This window comes from Vitis riparia, chromosome 1 (assembly GCF_004353265.1).
Source record: "Vitis riparia cultivar Riparia Gloire de Montpellier isolate 1030 chromosome 1, EGFV_Vit.rip_1.0, whole genome shotgun sequence".
NCBI classification, from domain to species: domain Eukaryota; kingdom Viridiplantae; phylum Streptophyta; class Magnoliopsida; order Vitales; family Vitaceae; genus Vitis; species Vitis riparia.
In genome coordinates this window covers 20,321,525-20,339,310 of record NC_048431.1, presented here as the reverse complement: position 1 = coordinate 20,339,310, position 17,786 = coordinate 20,321,525, and the positions used below count along the sequence as shown (strand labels likewise).

General features: G+C 33.7%; 4 protein-coding genes across 4 annotated transcripts in view; all 4 read left to right on the top strand.

Annotated features, from left to right (window-relative positions):
- On the top strand, positions 1-6,347 carry LOC117920930. Its single transcript, XM_034838636.1, has 9 exons — positions 1-89; positions 160-708; positions 795-1,970; positions 2,127-2,454; positions 3,208-3,466; positions 3,558-3,774; positions 3,927-4,282; positions 4,400-4,936; positions 5,180-6,347. Exons 1-9 carry the CDS (start codon positions 15-17, stop codon positions 6,345-6,347), a joined length of 4,665 nt encoding a protein of 1,554 aa, XP_034694527.1. The 5' UTR covers positions 1-14.
- A 319-nt stretch (positions 6,348-6,666) lies between these two features.
- On the top strand, positions 6,667-8,857 carry LOC117923820 (TPR and ankyrin repeat-containing protein 1-like). The gene is made up of 3 exons (XM_034842292.1): positions 6,667-7,083; positions 7,351-7,588; positions 8,491-8,857. Exons 1-3 carry the CDS (start codon positions 6,799-6,801, stop codon positions 8,739-8,741), a joined length of 774 nt encoding a protein of 257 aa, XP_034698183.1. The 5' UTR covers positions 6,667-6,798; the 3' UTR covers positions 8,742-8,857.
- Positions 8,858-8,949: 92 nt separating this feature from the next.
- On the top strand, positions 8,950-11,896 carry LOC117920922. The gene is made up of 3 exons (XM_034838624.1): positions 8,950-11,097; positions 11,191-11,396; positions 11,578-11,896. Exons 1-3 carry the CDS (start codon positions 8,950-8,952, stop codon positions 11,729-11,731), a joined length of 2,508 nt encoding a protein of 835 aa, XP_034694515.1. The 3' UTR covers positions 11,732-11,896.
- A 1,180-nt stretch (positions 11,897-13,076) lies between these two features.
- Positions 13,077-17,786, top strand: part of LOC117920912 — a 17,381-nt gene continuing 12,671 nt past the window's right edge. The window contains exons 1-4 of the mRNA XM_034838612.1: positions 13,077-13,308; positions 16,578-16,909; positions 16,968-17,124; positions 17,211-17,775. Of these exons, the coding sequence (XP_034694503.1) occupies positions 13,204-13,308; positions 16,578-16,909; positions 16,968-17,124; positions 17,211-17,775 (1,159 nt within the window). The 5' untranslated portion in view covers positions 13,077-13,203. The remainder of the gene's footprint in view (positions 13,309-16,577; positions 16,910-16,967; positions 17,125-17,210; positions 17,776-17,786) is intronic.

Sequence of the window (17,786 nt, the reverse complement as noted above, 5' to 3'; positions counted from 1 at the left end):
TTAGTTTAACACTAATGCTTCAATCTGATTCATGCTTATGCTTTTCCTTCCATTGCGGTTTTATGAATTATAAATCTTTGATTGAGCAGGTGGTGTGCTTAAATTTCTATTGCTACAAGAAATTTTAGTTTTTAAAATTGAATTCCATTGCATTTTCAGGTGGAAAAGATTCCTGGTACATTTCAATCAGCAGAGCATTATTTTGCATCATTTGTATACCCTTTACTGGAAGAAACAAGGGCTCAACTCTCTTTAGGTTTGGAGCTGATTTCCAGGGCACCTTTTGCTGAAGTTATCTGTATTGACAAGGTTGAAACAGATGAAGAATTACTATACAATGTCAGGGTTGATTACTGGAGAAACAGGTCCGCTGGCCGTTGTCTGGACCCTTATAGAACAGTGCCTGGAGATCTTGTTATTTTTGCAGATTCTAAACTTGAAACTTTTTCTGATGTACAATGCTTGGGGAGGAAGACATGGGCTTTTGCATTGGTCACTGAAGTCAGAGAGAATGAGATTGAGGATGATGGTACCACTGGTTGTTTTAAAGTCCGAGTATCTAAAGAGAGAACAGAAGGAGATGGGAAGAACAAATGGACCTTCATGTATTTCCTAATTAATATAACAACTGGTGAAAGAATTTGGAATGCACTACACATGTCTGGGAATCTGAATATTATCAAACAAGTGTTGTTCACTGATTCAACGGTAAGCATTACACTGTGAGCATGCTTTAGAAATTTCTTACTTGTTTGCTTTTGTATGGCATCTCAAATTTGGATTGTAAATTACAGGTTAAAGAAAGTTGTGAACTCTGTCCAGAGAGCAGCAGTGGAGTATGCACTGAAAATTTTGGCACAATCCTATCGTCTAAGCTGAATAAGTCTCAAATGGCTGCGGTTTTGGCTTCACTTCGTAAAATTGACTGCAACCACAAGTCATCTGTGGAACTTATCTGTGGCCCACCAGGAACAGGGAAGACTAGAACTATTAGTGCATTGCTATGTGCTCTCTTGGGAACAAACATAAGGACTCTTACTTGTGCTCCAACTGCTGTTGCAGTTAAGGAGGTGGCATCTCGGGTTATGAAGCATTTGAAAGAGTCATTCGAAACGGACCCTCAGAAGGATGCTTCGATTTGTTCCTTGGGAGATCTTCTCTTCTTTGGTGACTATGACTCCACTGCAGTTGGTTCAGAGATGAAAGAGATATATTTGGATCATCGTGTAGAAAGACTGGCAAAGTGCTTTGAGCCACTAAATGGTTGGAGGCATTCTTTCAACTCAATGATAGTTTTCCTTGAAGGTGGTGTTTCTGAGGACCATGTCTCTGAAGATGAATTGTCTAAAATGGAGGAAGGCAGCATTGAAGGTAGCAAGGGAAAGAGAAAAACATATCTTCAGTTGGCAAGAGAGCAGTTCAAATCTACTTCTTTGCATCTCAGGGAAGTTGTCAATACTCTCTCTACCCATATACCCAAAAGCTTTATTATGGAACACAACTTCCAAGCAATGTTATCTCTTCTAGGCTTCCTCCGTTCTTTTGAATCTTTGTTGCATCAAGACAATATGGTTTCTGAAGAACTAGAAAACCTGTTTGCAGGGAAAGAAAATGTGAAGCATTCTTCTAAGTCTGTTGTGGATTCATCAACCTTGATGTACATCAGAAGCGAATGCCTTCACATTCTAAAAAATCTTCGGAATTCGCTTGATGAGCTTCAATTTCCAAAGAATATCAGAAAAGATTTGTTAATAGATTTCTGTTTTCAAACAGCTTCTTCTATTTTCTCCACTGCTTCTGATTCGCATAAACTACATTTGGTGGATATGAAGCCATTAAACATTTTAGTTATTGATGAAGCTGCACAGTTAAGAGAGTGTGAGTCAACCATTCCACTCCAACTTCCTGGTATAAAGCTTGCTATTCTGATTGGGGATAAGTTCCAATTACCCTCAAGAGTGACAAGCAATGTAAGTCAATTCTAATATGTTGATTGCATTCACGTTTAAGTAGAAATGTTGGATTTATTGACAGAGCTTCCTCAATACCTTTTCCCTTTTACCCTCAAAGTTTGTTTTGAACATATGGTTTTCTAAGTTTTCAGTGTTTTTTTCTCTTTTCAAAAGATTTGTGATAAAGCTGGCTTCGGGAGAAGCTTATATGAAAGATTGAGTTCACTGGATCATGCAAAGCACTTCCTCAATCTGCAGTACCGAATGCATCCATCAATCAGTTTGTTTCCATGCTCAAATTTTTATGCGAATCAAATATTGGATGCTCCAAATGTTAAGCATAAAGCCTATGAAAAAAAATGTCTTCCCGACCCAGTTTTTAGACCATATTTATTCATAAATATTTCTTGTGGGAGGGAGGAAGTGGATGAGGTTGGACATAGTGTGAAAAATATGGTTGAGGTGGCTGTTTTGATGAAGATAGTACAGAATCTATACCAAGGTATGGCATTTTTATGATGTGTTTCTATTTCTTCTTTAAATGCTGATTTCTGTTTTCCCAAAACCAGAATATTCAAAATGTTGAGGAAAATTTGTGCATAAGTTCATTTCTGGATTATATGGCATGAAAAAAAAATGGTGAAGATCGATTTCTTTGTCACCCTTATTATCTGCTACTTCATTTTTTGTCCATCCTCATTTCTATACACCAAGTCGGTGAAGACAAAGCTGATTCTTTCTCATATATTGCTAATATCATTTTGCCTTCTTGGCTTCTCCATATCTGATATTTACATACTGAACTATACTTCTCATGATGTAGCAATTTACATGCTCAAACTTCTTGATTTGCATGAGTTTGATACTAGCACCACACCAAGCCATTTCCATATGCCTTTTTCCATGGGAAATTTTATTCTACAAATTACAACATCAAATAATGGGCCATCCTGTATCTTGAAACATACAAGAGTAGCAGAGTCTCTTCCAATTTCTTCTAAAAGGCAATTGTGTGTCTTCCTTTTTGTATCAATTCCACTCCTGGCTCTTGAAATACAAAGTGAGAGAACTTTAGTAAAGTGAAGACTCCTCTCTATATTAATACACTTTCTTTAAAAATCAAGGGTTCATTATATACAATATTTTGGTTTATGCCACTACTTTCTCTAAACAATGCCCAGAAGGAATGTTTCATTGCTCTCATGTTCTGTTAGATTGATTTTGTTTTGATATTTTTAATTGTTTCTCTATCTAGCTTGGAGGAGTGGAATAAAGGAGGAGCTTAGAATTGGTGTACTATCCCCATATACTGCTCAAGTACTTGAAATTCAAGAAAGACTCAAACAGAAATATGAGAACAACGATAGGTTTTCAGTAAAGGTACAGACAATTGATGGGTTCCAGGGTGGAGAAGAAGATATAATACTGATATCAACTGTACGAGCTAATAATTTTGGATCAGTTGGGGTGATGGCCGATGTTAAAATAACTAATGTTGCTTTGACAAGAGCTAGGTAAGGCTTTAAACGTATTCTTTAAAGAATTCCTTTGCAATCTTTTTACATCTAATATTATGAGGCAAATGACTTCATTTTGCCTTTCCAGACATTGTCTTTGGATTTTGGGGAGTGAAAGGACCCTAGTTATGAGTGAAACAGTGTGGAAAGATATTGTCCATGGTGCTAAGGATCGACATTGTCTTTTGAATGTTGATGAAGATATTGATTTGGCCAATACCATATTTAAGGTCAAGGCGGAGCTTGATGAACTGGATGATTTGCTTAATAGGGATAGTTCACTGTTCAACAGTGCTAGATGGAAGGTGTGTAGGATGTGGTAGCTACACATTTTTTTCTTTTATTGATAAACCTTTCCTAACCTTGCATTTTAGCACAATATTTCTTTATGTTTTGTATAGTTAACTCCTTTTGACAAGATCTTATCCTTTGTTTTCTTATCTCCATCCATACCTAGGTTATTTTCAGTGAAAATTTTAGAAAAGCGTTCTATAACTTGAAGTCATCTCATACTCAGAATATGGTCATCGCCTTATTACTAAAACTGTCAACTGGCTGGCGACCTAAAAGGAGGAATATAGATTTGCCTTGTGAAAGTTCTTCCATGATTTTGAAAAAATTCAAGGTGGGATATCTGTACATTGTTTGCTCAAATGATCTTGAGAAGGAATGTGGCTACTATACCCAGGTTCTTAAGGTTTGGGATATATTAGCATTGGAGGATATTCCGAAGCTGGTTAAACACCTTGACAGCCTATTTGAAATGTACACTGATGATTATCTCAGTTGTTGCAAGAAGAAATCTTGGGAGGGGTAAGATTATTTTTTTTTGTTTGCTATTAATTTCCAACTTCAGAAAGATTGAACACACAAACTTTTTTTTCACCAATTGAAAATTGATTGAATTTTAACCTTGTTTTTTAAGCACAGGGAATTGGAAATTCCAATGAGTTGGACAACTTCATATGATATTCTTCAATACAAGAGTCTTAGCAATAATGCAACTGGTAGAATTTCAAATGTTAGTGGTCTGGCTAGAAGAGGCGGTTTTGAGAACTCAATTGTGAGTGAGAGCTTTTTAATTATGAAATTTTACTCCGTGACATTTAATATGGTGCGACACTTTATTTCTGGCCATGATGGTAGAGAACTGGATCTTCCCTTTGAATTAACTGACCAAGAGCGGGAGACCATTTTCTTCAATAGAAGCAGTTTTATACTTGGAAGGTCTGGCACCGGGAAAACTACAGTTTTGAGCATGAAGCTATTCCAGAAAGAGCAATTGTTTCATATTGCTTCAGAGGGATTATATGAAGTTGAGGGCCATTCGTCTACGCATGCTAGCCAGAGAAATGAAATTGGTGAATGCACTGGAGATGCAAAGGGAGCATGCTTGCACCAACTTTTTGTTACAGTTAGTCCGAGACTGTGTAATGCCATTAGACGACAATTATCTCACTTCCAAAGGTGAGGGAAAAATTATAATACATCAACCTTTTTACTCTTTGTTATTTGTATATAAGCACCTAGTCTTGGTTGTCGTTTAGAAGTCCTTATTTACATGATTGCTCTAATAAATCTTCCGTAATCTCTATATTTTTTGTTTGGTAGCTTTAACATGTAATCGGTTATCTTTTATCTGAAAATAAATCAGTATTCTAGGTACAAAAAGGTTGTTCTTTTTCTAACTGTATTTCCTTGGACTTGTAGCTTTGCTTCTGGTGGGGAATTTTTGGTAGAAAGCAGTTCACTAGATTTGGATTATATCGATGACACGGTGCAATTCAAGGATATTCCAGATTCTTTTGTTAATATCCCATCGAAGTCATACCCCCTTGTTATCACTTTTCATAAGTTTTTGATGATGCTTGATGGAACAGTGGGTAATTCGTACTTCTCAAGATTTCCTGATGCACATAAACCTTCAAGAACCGTTACCCTTAAAACCTTTATCAGATCAAGAGAGGTTAATTATGAGAGATTCATATCATCTTACTGGCCCTATTTCAAATCCCATCTAATAAAATATCTTGACTCTTCTGCAGTTTTTACTGAGATAATTTCTCATATAAAAGGTGGGTTAGAAGCAGGAAAGGTCCATGATGGTAGACTCTCTCGTGAGGACTATCTTTTACTATCTGAGGCTCGGGTGTCTACTCTTACCATGGAGCAAAGAGACAGAGTTTACGATATTTTTCTAGAATATGAAAAGAAAAAGTTCAAGAAGGGTGAATATGATTTGTCTGACTTAGTAATGGATCTTCATTTTCGACTTAGAAATGAAAGATATGAAGGTGATCACATTGATTTTGTGTACATTGACGAGGTGCAGGACCTGACGATGAGACAAATTGCTCTTTTCAAGTATGTCAGTAAAAATATTGATGAGGGATTTGTTTTCTCGGGTGATACAGCACAAACTATTGCTAAGGGGGTTCATTTTAGGTTCCAAGATATACGCCATTTGTTCTTCAAGGAATTTGTATTGGGCTCTAGAACCGATGCAACTGATGAAAAGAAAGAGAAAGGAAAATTATCGAAAATTTTTCATTTGAGCCAGAACTTTCGCACACATGCTGGTGTGCTTAACTTAGCACAAAGTATAATTGACCTTCTTTACCATTTCTTCCCTTTAACTATTGATGTATTGCACCCTGAGACAAGCCTTATAAATGGGGAAGCTCCAGTTTTGATTGAATGTGGGAATTTCAAAGATGCATTGTCAACTATTTTTGGAGATAGCGAAAATGCCAAAGGGAATGCTGGTTTTGGAGCGGAGCAGGTTATATTAGTGCGGAATGATTCTGCTAAGGAGGAAATTTCTAAATATGTTGGAAAGAAAGCTCTTGTTCTGACAATATTGGAGTGCAAGGCCTAGAGTTTCGGGTAAATGATATTTTATTTATAATCCATAAATTTTTTGTTTATGTATTTTATGATTTCTTTGAGAAAAAAGGGTTGAGATTGTTTTTGAGGGATCAATGATACCAACAACTTCTATCCTTTCATCAGCTTAGGCTTTTCTATGATTTCCCGTTGCTGTTCTAAATCCTGCATGACCCTACTATATTGTAACACTTCATACTGTGCTTTTCGTATAATGTTTTCCAACAATTAAAGGATATGCGTTTGTTTTGCATGAAGCATACCTTTCATGAAGTAACTGGCATCCTCGCATTCATTCGAATGACATGTTAATATACTTTATATTTTTACTCCTATGACTAGTTCTTTGACTTCTTATTGTTTTCATTTTGTAGGATGTCTTGTTGTGTAACTTCTTTGGGTCATGCCCTTTCAAACACCATTGGAGAGTCTTATATCAGTTTATGAATAAGATTAATTTGGTTGATTCTAAATCCCTTATATCTTTTCCAAGTTTTGATGAGGCAAAACACAATGTCTTGTGCTCTGAGCTGAAGCAACTATATGTGCCTATAACTCGTACACGGCAAAGGTTATGGATCTGTGATATTATAGATGAAGTTTCCAAACCAATGTTGGAATACTGGGAAAAGTTGTCCCTCATTCAGGTCAGATGTCTGCATGATTTACTTGCTCAGGGAATGCAAGTTGCAAGCAGACGAGATGAGTGGAGGTCACAGGGTTTCAAGGTTTGATTTTTAATATTTTTGTTCTTATTGTTATTGCCAACATTATTTGTGCCTCTTTTTCTTGAGCACGACCTGAAGCTAGTAAACTGAGAAATCTAAAAGAATTTACTGCAAAACTAAAACCAGTTTCCATTTGTCATATCCTTGCTGTTATTGATACTGCTATTTCAAGTTCTGCTGCTGCTGTTGTTGAATTTGTGTTGATCTTCAAGCATTCCTTGAGGAGTATCTTATCCTGACTAATTACTGTTCTTTACCACCTTGCAGCTCTTCTATGAACATAACTATGAAATGGCAAGACTCTGCTTTGAAAAAGCAGGGGACATGTACAATGAAAAGTTTGCTAGGGCTGCTAGTCTTCAAGCATTGGCTAATAGTATATCCAGTTCAAGTCCTCAAATGGCCAAAAATTACCTTAGTGAGGCTGCTGATATGTTTGAAGGCATTGGCAAGGCTGAATATGCTGCCAAGTGTTTTTTTGAAATGAGGAGTTACGAAAGAGCAGGTATTTGTTTTTTTTTTTTTTTTTTTTCTTTTTTAACAAGGTTATATCAGATTGACTACATATTTTTTATATCAGGAACTATTACTGAAAATTCAGGCATATCCTGCAGCATTAAGTTGTAACTATAAATTATTTAGTTTACTTTGAAATTAATGGTCAGTTCACAGCTTTTTACTAGTCTGAATGTTGAATATGAACCTATTTGAAGTGGCTCATTTGGTACCAGAGAAGCCCATGTATGAACAAGGATTAATTTTACTTCCCCACCTACCATATTTCTCAATTCCATTGCCTTGAAGGTGTCTCCCGTTTGATCTGTTCCATCACCTTCAGTCTACGAAAGTTAGCAATATCCCAAAATCTATAGATCAAGCCATGTGGTTGGTGGGGAAGACTGCTAAGTTCTAGTCCTAAAGATAGACAACAGTAGACAATCGATCTTATCAAGGGCATGCAGCTTTGCAACTCTGAAGAACAGAATGTTTCCTATTGTTGGTAATAAAAAGACACATGCCTGATTTGTTGTCTCATAAGTTAATGTTTTAGTACGTTAGCATTGCACAGATGGAGTTAATGGTGATTTTACCTGGCGCCCTGTGTCCTGAGAAAATGCGTTCTTTTTTCTTTTTTCATAACCTCCTTGTTGTGAACTTACTTCAAGGTTATCTTAAAGTAATAGTCCAGTTTATGATCATAAAAAACTTTGAATTTGAAGTTGTATTTACTATACTGCTCTGGTTTCTGCTTGCATGATTTTCCACCGGCCATGCTAGTGATCATCTTGGATTATTGCTCAATTGTAATACCATCCAGAATTCAAATTTAATTGAATTTTTAGTTCTTATCCCTTTTTTTGGGGGGGAGGAATTGACATTCTATATTGTAACATAATTTTTGAGCAGGGAGAATTTATATGGAAAAATGTGGGGAACCTATGCTGGATAAAGCCGGGGAATGTTTTTCTCTGGCAAGATGCTACAAGAGTGCAGCTGAGGCCTATGCTAAAGGAAACTATTTCTCAGAGTGTTTGGCTGTATGCATTAAAGGAAGACTCTTCTACATGGTTTGCAGGTCATCCAGCAGTGGAAACAAAACAGTAAGGGTGCTATTAAAGAAAGTGGTGAAATACACAGAATTGAACAGAATTTGTTAGAAGGATGTGCCCGTCACTGTCATGACCTTAAAGATCTCACAGGCATGATGAAGTATGTTAGAGCTTTCCATTCCTTTGAGTCGATTCGCACTTTCTTGAGGGACTTATGTTGTCTCGATGAGCTTCTTTGATTGAAAAAGAAAAGGGAAAACTTTGTTGAGGCTGCAATATTGCAAAGTGCATTGGAGATGTATCATTAGAGGTTGAAATGCTGGTGGAGGCTGGATGTTGGAAGATTCGTCAAAGGCTATTCTCAGTATGTGTTATCAATTCTCTGTGGCAACCTGGAAGCGAAGGATGGCCTTTGAAGCATTTTATACGAAAGAAGGAGCTTGTAAACAAAGCCAAAGTAAATGCTGAGAGGGTTTCAAAGCAATTTTATGGATTTATCTGTACAGAGGTTGACATCTTATCACATGAACAGAGTACCTTGTTTGAGCTGAATCAGTATTTTAGATCTTCCCAGAATAATGGAAGTGTTAGAGGTGAAATCTTATCTGCTCGAAAAATCATTGATGCTCACCTTCATTTAATAAGTATCTTGGAGGATAGGGGGAAATCTGATTTATATACCTATCTGACAACACATTCAGAAGAAAGAATATCCAGTAACCAGTTCTCCATTGAAACTTTGGTTCACTTTTGGAAGTTTTGGAACTTCTGGAAGGATGAGATTGTGAATATATTAGAATATCTCGGTGGAGCTATTAAGAAATATGTGGATTATAAAGAGTTCTGTTTGAATTACTTGGGTGTGCTGAAGCAGCCCAATAAGCGAACTCCTCTTTACCTTGTGCTCTACCCTGAGGCAGATTGGGTAAGAAAAACCAATGACAGATTTTTGCATAGAAATGGAAAATTGGTCTTCATTGATGCTAGTCAGTTTGTCTCTGCTGCCAGGAGTTATTGGTGTGCAGAATTACTTTCTGTAGGCATAAAGATTTTGGAAAATCTTGAAAACTTGTATCAGTTCTGTACCAGGAATTCCTTTCCTGTGTTTTGCCAAAGCATTCCTCTTATTTATATATTTGATGCGACTAAGTTTCTTATGAAGACAGGGTCACTGCACTGCTGGCATCCTCATGCCAAGACACTCCAAATGTTTCTCAAAAAATCAAGTGAGCGCTTCTTTGGCTACATATATCCCCTTGACTGGCGAAAATCATCTACTGAGGATATGGTGTCTCTCAGAGAAAATAAGCTTGCTGGGAATTTACTTAGAGAAGTTATTCTTAAAAACATCAGCTTGAAGGGAAACCTCACATATGGTCGAATTGGGAGGGCAGTGATGATTATGCTTGGGTCATGTAAGCTAACTGACAAATTTGCGGAAAGCTTTAATAAGGATTCACCATGGAAAGACTTTATTAAGAGACTTTGTGTTACTAAGAGATCAGAATTGTCTTCAAAGAGTTCTGCTGCTGCTCAGGAAGAACTTTCATTGATTTTGAAGCTCCGTGAAGCACTGGAAGACACTTACAATGCCAACTGGCGAAAAGAAATTGATTTTGTGTCACCAGTTTGTTTCTTGTATCTTGTGGAACACCTATTGTTTTTAGTGTCATATTGCCAGGGATACGTCTTCACAACTAAAGCTTTGGTGGTTGAATGGCTTATTTTCCAGCAGTGGAACACCACTCCGAGTGCCAGTTCACTGACGGATGTGTGTGCATCTGAGAAGACTGAGATATTGGGGGACACTTACAGTTTCATGGTCTCCATCGTTCATGAGCTACTTTGTGATGAGGAGGGAACAGTGGAATGGCTTGAAAAATCTAATACAGATTTGAAGGACTATCCAGTGCTGGTGTTAAGACTAGTTGTGATAATGTGTTTAATTTGTGTGAACTCGGGAAAGCATTTTGATTTACTGTTTGATTTGCTCGGTAGGAACTGCATTATTTCACATCTACCAAAGCAGTTCTATGATGCCTTTCTTGGTAGACAGAAACGCAGTTTTGTTGAAGTACTTGCAGAAGCTCTAAAGCAGATCGAGAGTGTGCTTGTGATAGTGAGTTGGGGAAATAATCATTTTCACTTCTCTCCTGATGCAATTCTTTTGGATGATGTGGTTAACCAAAACAAAGAGGGCATACTGCGTGTATTGTTTCCGAAAAATGTTTCAAGCCGTGGACAGCAATCATTTGTCTATAGTGATTGTGGGAAAGCGTCTGAGCCTGATTCTTCAAACTCATCCACTGCAGACCAGAACATGAAGGCGAGGAATGAAGCTGAAGGAAAGGATCTGCAAGAGAATTATGAACGCTTCTGTGAAATATTTAATGCTCTGAAGCCATTAGAGAATGCAAAGGATGCGGGCATGGAAAAATGCAATTTAAATAACCCAAGGGTGCAGGTGAAATACCAAATGGCCTCTTTTAGTATCCTGAAAGCTTGCAACCAGATTAATGAGAATCTTTCACATGTTCTATCTTCTTGATATTTTCAGGTCTTGGTGGAGAAAAGTATCAACCTCATAGTTGCTGTCATGACCCAATACTTTCACATGATCCCTTGTGACAGTGAAGATGAAAACATGGCTGGGGAACCAAACAGGGTCCACTGCGAAGATGGGAATCTTCTTTGGCATGCAAACAGAATGGTTGATGGCTTTAAGCAGCTTTCTTATGTTCTGAATTGGAGTCCAGTTTTCAGGTATAGCTCGAATATATATCATTGTCGGAGGCTCTAATTTTATGCCAGTCTCAAATTTTGCTCAGTAGGGCCACCATTTTTGGATTGAGTCTGCGGAACCCATCTTTTATTTGTTGTAGCAGAACTATATTTTTGTTGGTGAAACAAAATTTTAGCCAGTTATTTGCTTTCTTGTTTTCAGTGGGGAGAATCTTGAGAAAAACATGTCAAATATTCAACTACTTTTGAAGCAGTTGCAGTCAGGAAAGGCGAGGGTAGAGCCTTTCATGAGACAGATATGCTTGAAGAATGCTGCAGCTGCTTGGTCCAGGACTACTGAAGATAAAAACGGATGATGCTATGCTGAAGAAATCACAGCTATGAATAATGGCCCAACAAGAGAAGTGAAAAAAAATCTGGGAAAAATGTAGTCGAAAATTTTCTGTCTTCTTCAATCTGCATTTTCTATTTAGTGTTGAAGAAATAGCTTATGACTCTTCAATGCCTTTTCCCATTCCAAAGTTAGAGTTAAATTTCATCAAGCATAAAATTGAAAGACAAAAAGGAGAAAAAAAGGAAAGGGGCAGCATTGTTTTTTCTATTAAACTGACGTATGCAGAGGAATAAAGAAAGGGTTCCATAGAAAAAAATATGGTGCTAATGGAATAAAAGTAGAATAAGTGTAAAAGGGAACCTCATTCTTCCTTTTGTAAATTCCATGACCACTTTTAAAGCAAGATTTAAATTTTAAAATATTTTTTGTTATAATTATTTTTAATTATTTATATAGTTATTTTCAAAATAATCTCGAGAATATAAATGAAAACGATTAAAATATGTTATAAAATAATAATTTTAAATGATAATATTAATATTATAAAATTTATTAAATGGAAAAACTTTGTATATAAGTTTTAAAAATTATAAAACTATTAAAATGTAAAGACATGTTTTCGAGATAATTTTCTGTAATTCAAAATAAAAAAAAAAAATCAGAAAAACACGTTTCACAACTAAAAATTATTTTTTGTTTTTTGTTCTAAAAAAAAAATGATGTTTTCAAATAGTATTTTTTTAGTTGTTTTGACTTATTTTATAAAGATTTTTTTTAAAAAATAATTATACAAAAATATAAAATGATTAAAAATAAAACATTATATTAAAAATTATTTTTAAAAATATTAAAAATAGGTTAAAAACATTTTATGTTTTCAAATAGAGTTTTATTTTACAAAACATATAGAACAATGTTGAAAAACTATTTTCAAAAATGTTTTTGAAAACAATTACTAGACGGATGCTAACATTTTTTCGCTTTTGTATGAATTTTTTCGAAATAGAATATATTTGGTTGTAGTCTTGTTTTTTCAACTTTTTAAAACTTTAAAAATGATTTTAAGAAATATGTAGGCAGAAGCAGAAACCATGTATAAAAAAGTTAAAAAAAAAATTAAGGAAATATTAAGAGGGAGAGAATTTATTTATTTATTTTGTATTGGAGTGGGACTGTGGAGTTGATTGAAAAATACCAGCCAACTTTTAGACTGTTATTCCTTTACTGCAAACTTTTTCCTTTTATATTACTTTGGCTTCCTTTTTTTAAGGTTTGCATGATGGAATGACTCTCTTTGTGTAAAAGCTATGAATGGAGGAATGCTGCTGACATGAGAACCCACTGCTTTTACTGCAGATTCCTAGATTTCCCTCACTTTTGCTTCCTTTCTAGCTAAGTTTCGTCATTTCTCTCTCTATATGTAGCTTTGTTTGATGGGTTGAAGGGCTTAAGGACTTAGTTGACTTGCTAGACTTGGTTCAAAACTAGAGAAAGATGGAGAGGGAGACGAGAGCAATTCCCAAAGTCTCTGGGTTGACCCAGCGGCTGTTTTCTTGGTCCCTTGAAGACATTCAGAACGAAGATCTTTACAAGACCCAGGTTCTTCTATTCTTTATCATCCTCTTTTTGTTTTATAATATTATGGAATGCTTCAGCTTTTTGAATAGTAATATCGTGGGTTATATATGGAGTTGGTGCTTTGCTGGATTATGATTCTTAAGCTAGCTATAGGCTATAGCCCCACTTTGCCTGAGCTTGGGTCTTTCATATACAGGGCCAAGCCAATTCACTTGCTTCCTCGGTCGAGGCTTTCTTAGTGTATGCATGGTTTAGTCATCTCCGTTTAGCTTTACTTGTTGAAAATGGTTCATCTTTTAGGAGAGATAGACCCTTGAAAGAGATTGAGAGGCTGAGATTCTCAGGCCTTTTTGGGAAGTATTTTTTAGAATAGTTTTTTATTTTTCATAACAAAAAATTGAAAACATGTTCAAGAATTAAAAATTGTTTTTTATTTTTTGTTTGAAAACAATTTATTTTTAGAAAACTTCTTTTAATTTTTTTTAAAACTGTTTTAAAAAATAATTATACAAACATGTATGATGATTAAAAATAAAACTTTAGAAATTAAAATTATTTTTAAAATATATTTAAAAATAGGTTAAAAATATTTTAGGTTGTCAAATAAATTTTTGTTTTACAAAACATCATAGAACAGTTTTAAAAAATTGTTCTAAAAAACTATTTTTTAAAATTGTTTTAAAAAACAGTTACCAAAGATTTTGACAATACTTTAGAAGGACGAGTTTATAATCATATATTCATACTTTTTTCCCTTTTTTATTTTTTTTTTCACTTTTTTTTTAGAATTTTTATTTCTTATTTTTTATTTTCTTATAAAATGAATAAATATTTGTATTATCTTTCTTCATATAAACACTGTTTTTTTTTTGTTTTTTTTTTTCTTCAGGAATTCTAGCTTTTAATAATTTAAAATTTAAAATGTAATATTGACATGCAGTGGCTCCAATTTTAATTTTGTTTAGGAAGTGTTTCTCATTATTTATTTGTTTAAAGGACCAAATCCATTTTATTTATTTATATTTGTTTGATTATCAAAATAGAATAATTAGGTTTATTTTTTTCCCCTTTAAATATAAAGGTTAAATAAATAATTTTTAATTATATATTATTTTTTAAATCAAGTATGTATTTTCGGTAATCAAGCATAACCTAAGTTTTTTTTTTTACTTAAAATTATTATTCTCCCTTTTGTTGTTGCTCCTTATTTGAGGACTATTTTAACTCTTTCCAAAGTACTCCATAATAAAATAATTTTGTAATTTTAAAATATTAATAGTAAATTTTGGACTAGAAAATAAGTTTTTCTTTTTTTTTTTAAAAAATATTCTAAAAAGTGGCCCATTTTTAAGAATAAAATTAAACTATTTTCATTTTCTTTCACAATATTATAAAAAAATAAAAATAAAAATATGAAAAAATGGTACACATGATGAAAATATCGATAAACATGAATATATCGCTATTTGTATTTTCAGATATATAGAAAATAGCGGTAATATTTTGACAAAAATATTAGTGGGTGAAAATTGTGCAAAAGTCATGATAATCTTGGAAATCTTAAAAATAAAAATAAAATAAGTAAGAATACATCGTTGTAAAGTTATTTTATAAGTATAATTGTTATAGTTATGATCAACCATAGTATTTATTAAAAAAATTTAGAAAAAAATATCTTAAATTAAAAACTACTTTTATTACATTTTAAATAAAAAATTAAATAGATTTATATAAAATATTTTATTTGATATTTAATTTTGAGAAATGTATGTTTCCATACACCCATATGAAAAACAAAAAAAAAAAAAAAATCACAAAATAGGAAGTCAAGTTTATAAAATACAAATTTCAAACCGTCATTTAAAAATAATTAGTATTTCATATACTTTTTGATCAAAAGTACTACATTTGACTATTCATGTACTACATTTTAATTATATAAGTTTTACCTTTGATTATTATAAGTATTACCTGATGAATTATTTTGGGTTCTTCTTTTATGATTATTTTTATAAAAGTGCATAGAAACACATTTTTTTCCTTTTAATTTATAAAATTTTATTACAAATTTGTGGTGATAACTGTTGGCTATTACTATTAACTTATTTAAATAATTAAATTTATTAAAAATTCTGTTAATAATTTATCTTATCAAATAAATTTTAATTTATAAAATATTATAATTTCATTAATTTTTTTATAGAAATTATTGAATAAATTTATATTTTTAATGTTTTAAAATAAAAAATTTAAAATTAAATAAAATTAAAAGGATAAATATAAAAAAAATTTAAAAGTAAAATGATAGTAATTTTTTAAAATAGAATTAATGAGATAAATATAAAAAATAATTGAAAATAAAAAGATAATATAAAATGAAATGGAAATATAAATTTAAAATAAAAGATGAATTAGAAAAAATAATTAAAAAAACATATTTTTGAAAAACACAGATAATATAAAAAAATTTCTAATATTTTTATCCATGGTACACGATGTCTTTATAAAGAATTAACAAGAAAATCTTTTTTTTATATATGTAAATCTTTTTTCTTAAAAACATCCTATTAAAAAATAATTTTGTAAGCATAAATTAATTGGGAAATGGTCAAATATGTTTTATTGTATCACATATGTATAAAAAGGAGAAAATAAGTGTACAAAGTGACAATTGTTTTTATCTAACTCACAACAAAAATAAAATAAATATGAAATATTAATAAATTTTATTAATTTTTCTTTTATTTTCTTCTTTTTATAAATCTTATTTTTTTACTTTAGTATTTGCTTTCCCATGTTACTCCCCTCAAACTTTTGAAGATCCCAATGGATTCCTCTGGCAGGTGGAATCAGTCTCATCTCCCTCAACGTGTACCACCATTAACCCACGTTTTAAACCTTTTCTTTTTGTTTACAATTTTCTCGGAAAAGAGGAGAAAATTGGTAAAGAAAAGTGACTTATCTTTCGACGAGAATCTGTAGACTGTAAGTCAGATAAATATCATTCCTCACTTGGAGTTTTTATAGTTTCCTTAACCTCCTGTCTCAATCTCCAATGTCCTCTTTGTTCTGTTTTCTATTCTTTTAACTGGTGACCCATTACCTAAAACCTCAAGCTTTGGAGTTGACTCTTAGTTTAACACTAATGCTTCAATCTGATACTTGCTTATGCTTTTCCTTCTATTGCGGTTTTATGAATTATAAATCTTTGATTGAACAGATGGTGTGCTTAAATTTCTATTACTACAAGAAATTTTAGTTTTTAAAATTGAATTCCATTGCATTTTCAGGTGGGAAAGATTCCTGGTACATTTCAATCAGCAGAGCATTATTTTGCATCATTTGTATACCCTTTACTGGAAGAAACAAGGGCTCAACTCTCTTTAGGTTTGGAGCTGATTTCCAGGGCACCTTTTGCTGAAGTTATCTGTATTGACAAGGTTGAAACAGATGAAGAATTACTATACAATGTCAGGGTTGATTACTGGAGAAACAGGTCCGCTGGCCGTTGTCTGGACCCTTATAGAACAGTGCCTGGAGATATTGTTATTTTTGCAGATGCTAAACTTGAAACTTTTTCTGATGTACAATGCTTGGGAGGAAGACATGGGCTTTTGCATTGGTCACTGAAGTCAGAGAGAATGAGATTGAGGATGATGGTACCACTGGTTGTTTTAAAGTCCGAGTATCAAAGAGAGAACAGAAGGAGATGGGAAGAACAAATGGACCTTCATGTATTTCCTAATTAATATAACAACTGGTGAAAGAATTTGGAATGCACTACACATGTCTGGGAATCTGAATATTATCAAACAAGTGTTGTTCACTGATTCAACGGTAAGCATTACACTGTGAGCATGCTTTAGAAATTTCTTACTTGTTTGCTTTTGTATGGCATCTCAAATTTGGATTGTAAATTACAGGTTAAAGAAAGTTGTGAACTCTGTCCAGAGAGCAGCAGTGGAGTATGCACTGAAAATTTTGGCACAATCCTATCGTCTAAGCTGAATAAGTCTCAAATGGCTGCGGTTTTGGCTTCACTTCGTAAAATTGACTGCAACCACAAGTCATCTGTGGAACTTATCTGTGGCCCACCAGGAACAGGGAAGACTAGAACTATTAGTGCATTGCTATGTGCTCTCTTGGGAACAAACATAAGGACTCTTACTTGTGCTCCAACTGCTGTTGCAGTTAAGGAGGTGGCATCTCGGGTTATGAAGCATTTGAAAGAGTCATTCGAAACGGACCCTCAGAAGGATGCTTCGATTTGTTCCTTGGGAGATCTTCTCTTCTTTGGTGACTATGACTCCACTGCAGTTGGTTCAGAGATGAAAGAGATATATTTGGATCATCGTGTAGAAAGACTGGCAAAGTGCTTTGAGCCACTAAATGGTTGGAGGCATTCTTTCAACTCAATGATAGTTTTCCTTGAAGGTGGTGTTTCTGAGGACCGTGTCTCTGAAGATGAATTGTCTAAAATGGAGGAAGGCAGCATTGAA

What these genes read in the sequence shown, in the direction of transcription:
- LOC117920930 (XM_034838636.1), top strand. Translation starts at nt 15, where the DNA reads ATGCTTCAATCTGATTCATGCTTATGCTTTTCCTTCCATTGCGGTTTT. An exon ending in ATAAATCTTTGATTGAGCAG is followed by an intron (nt 90 to 159) that starts GTGGTGTGCTTA and finishes TTGCATTTTCAG; the next exon opens with GTGGAAAAGATTCCTGGTAC. An exon ending in AGTACAGAATCTATACCAAG is followed by an intron (nt 2,455 to 3,207) that starts GTATGGCATTTT and finishes TTCTCTATCTAG; the next exon opens with CTTGGAGGAGTGGAATAAAG.
- LOC117923820 (XM_034842292.1), top strand. Translation starts at nt 6,799, where the DNA reads ATGAATAAGATTAATTTGGTTGATTCTAAATCCCTTATATCTTTTCCA. An exon ending in GGAGGTCACAGGGTTTCAAG is followed by an intron (nt 7,084 to 7,350) that starts GTTTGATTTTTA and finishes ACCACCTTGCAG; the next exon opens with CTCTTCTATGAACATAACTA. An exon ending in GAGGAGTTACGAAAGAGCAG is followed by an intron (nt 7,589 to 8,490) that starts GTATTTGTTTTT and finishes ATTTTTGAGCAG; the next exon opens with GGAGAATTTATATGGAAAAA.
- LOC117920922 (XM_034838624.1), top strand. Translation starts at nt 8,950, where the DNA reads ATGCTGGTGGAGGCTGGATGTTGGAAGATTCGTCAAAGGCTATTCTCA. An exon ending in TAAATAACCCAAGGGTGCAG is followed by an intron (nt 11,098 to 11,190) that starts GTGAAATACCAA and finishes TGATATTTTCAG; the next exon opens with GTCTTGGTGGAGAAAAGTAT. An exon ending in AATTGGAGTCCAGTTTTCAG is followed by an intron (nt 11,397 to 11,577) that starts GTATAGCTCGAA and finishes TCTTGTTTTCAG; the next exon opens with TGGGGAGAATCTTGAGAAAA.